The sequence below is a fragment of the Eimeria mitis genome, genomic scaffold (assembly GCF_000499745.2).
Source record: "Eimeria mitis Houghton genomic scaffold, Emh_scaff1283, whole genome shotgun sequence".
NCBI lineage: Eukaryota > Apicomplexa > Conoidasida > Eucoccidiorida > Eimeriidae > Eimeria > Eimeria mitis.
The window spans coordinates 632-2549 of record NW_013568581.1 but is presented as its reverse complement, the minus strand read 5'-3'; the positions used below and the strand labels follow the sequence as shown (position 1 = coordinate 2549).

Sequence of the window (1918 nt, the reverse complement as noted above, 5' to 3'; positions counted from 1 at the left end):
TGACGGCCGAAAACCTCCCTATGCACCTTCAAATGATCTATCGTACAAGGGGCTCGCCTGACGTCGGTATGGAATACCGCCGCACAGGCAAATTGTGAGAAAACACCTGAATTCACAGTAAAAAACTTAGCCCCAGTTGGCGACGCCGAACACTGCATACGTGAACGTGAAGCTTGCAAAATAATGAGGTAAATTGCCTTCTACAAACGAATGTGAACCTTTCAGCGTGCAGTCCAATGTCATTCGGCCTGCAAAGGTCGAAAGAGCAAAGTACCATTGGCCCACGACATATTGGTCCGGTGCTAAGCCACCGCAAACGCTGCGCAGCACTAATTCGCCCTCACGTGCCAGGACTGTCTCGGGCAACAGTATACAGAGCGTTTTATCAGGCTGCCCAAAGGAATGACCCCATGCACAAATGGCCAACCTACATACAACAAGCAAGAGACCGCGAGAGCTGTGGGAACCAATATACTTGCATGCACATTGGTGTTGGCAAAACGTCTTCGCCAAGTGACTGCGTGAGTCAACTACCTGGGGGAGAAACCAGCTAAAAAACTAGAACTAGCTCAAAGTAAGATTTCGTGTGTTCCACTGAATGCATGTATCACCGCAAGCCAATTATCTGGCGGAAACCAATATCTTTGGGGCCTGTATAGCACCCGTAACCCGCCTACATGAACTGGCTGCACCAACTGCCCTCTACAAGACCAACATAATTCCGAAGGACTGACTTACCAAAAGAGAATTGCCGTATATGGCTGCCTGTGTTCCAAAAAGAAACAATTCTGAGATGAGGAAAAAATTGCCGCTCACTGCCTGCGGTTGCATTGCAGTGCCTACCAACACAAAGCCACCTCCCAAACTGAGCGAAGAATGCGTAAATGCCTTTCTAGTGAGGACACATGTGTTAGGCAATTTGCACGGTTCCCTGCTAACTGATAGTTCCAACTAACATACACCACCCTGCATAGTGAGAAGCACGAGAATCCACCGCATAGCAGCCGCACATGAATGTGCTAACAGGACGTTCTGCATACGAGATTAGTAACCGTTGTTGGCAACCAGGCGAGGTACGCCTTTCCAGACAATGCCCCTCCGCACGCCACGATTTGCAACTGGATGTATGAGCTGCCTTTCCCAGAAAACACTATGTTTGCGTTTCAACGGATCATCTTCAGTGCCATAGCCACATGGTTAGCCTACAAACAAGACACGGATGCAGGAGAGAAGATTGTGGAAAAGAATTTCCCTGGAGGTGCCTTGCCGTGGCAGCCCGTCCGCATCCCACGCGTTCGCCACGGCGTTGCCACGGCGTTGCCTCCACCCGGAGGCGATTGCAAGCATCCTAAATGATCAACGGCAGCCAATTTCAAACCACCACCTGCAGGACACGCAACAATCCTGTTTCTATCTGGGCAGGCTGTTCGTTCGGAACCAGCCCGCACAAAGAGTGCGCACTACTTGTCCAGCCACGAAATCTGCAAACGCTGTTTACATCAACTCAGGAATGCAGCATGACCTCCTCTGGTAGTCTACTAGACGGGGCACAGTAGCCGAAAGGCCTTCAGGAAAGGCGTGGAGGCATGGCATTTGTACCTTTGGGATTGGTGGTAAAGCCCGATAATCCACTACAACCGCCATCGCAGCACAACCCATGTCGCCAAGGATGGAACCGTGTGAAACAAAATAAAAAGAACGAGCGGTCGGTTTTTTAGGTGCAGCGCTCCTCAGAAAGTAATCATCAATTCTGGCGCTACAAAAGCAAGGCGTTTTCAAAAAGGCACGACGCACGTCACCGCGTGCTTCCAACCGTACGTAGCCGGTTTTTTTAATGGTTACGTAATATAAAGCTGAGCCTAGGTAGAGGCGATACTGTCGGCATACAAACGTACAAGAACCTGCGCAGTCCTATCGC

At 50.2% G+C, this 1918-nt stretch overlaps 1 protein-coding gene across 1 annotated transcript; it reads left to right on the top strand.

Annotated features, from left to right (window-relative positions):
* Positions 1 to 236: 236 nt before the first annotated feature.
* Positions 237 to 1356, top strand: EMH_0033710 (uncharacterized protein; the record flags this gene model as incomplete). The annotated part of the gene is made up of 3 exons (XM_013494782.1): positions 237 to 459; positions 837 to 895; positions 1027 to 1356. 3 exons carry the CDS (start codon positions 237 to 239, stop codon positions 1354 to 1356), a joined length of 612 nt encoding a protein of 203 aa, XP_013350236.1.
* Between the last annotated feature and the right edge of the window lie 562 nt (positions 1357 to 1918).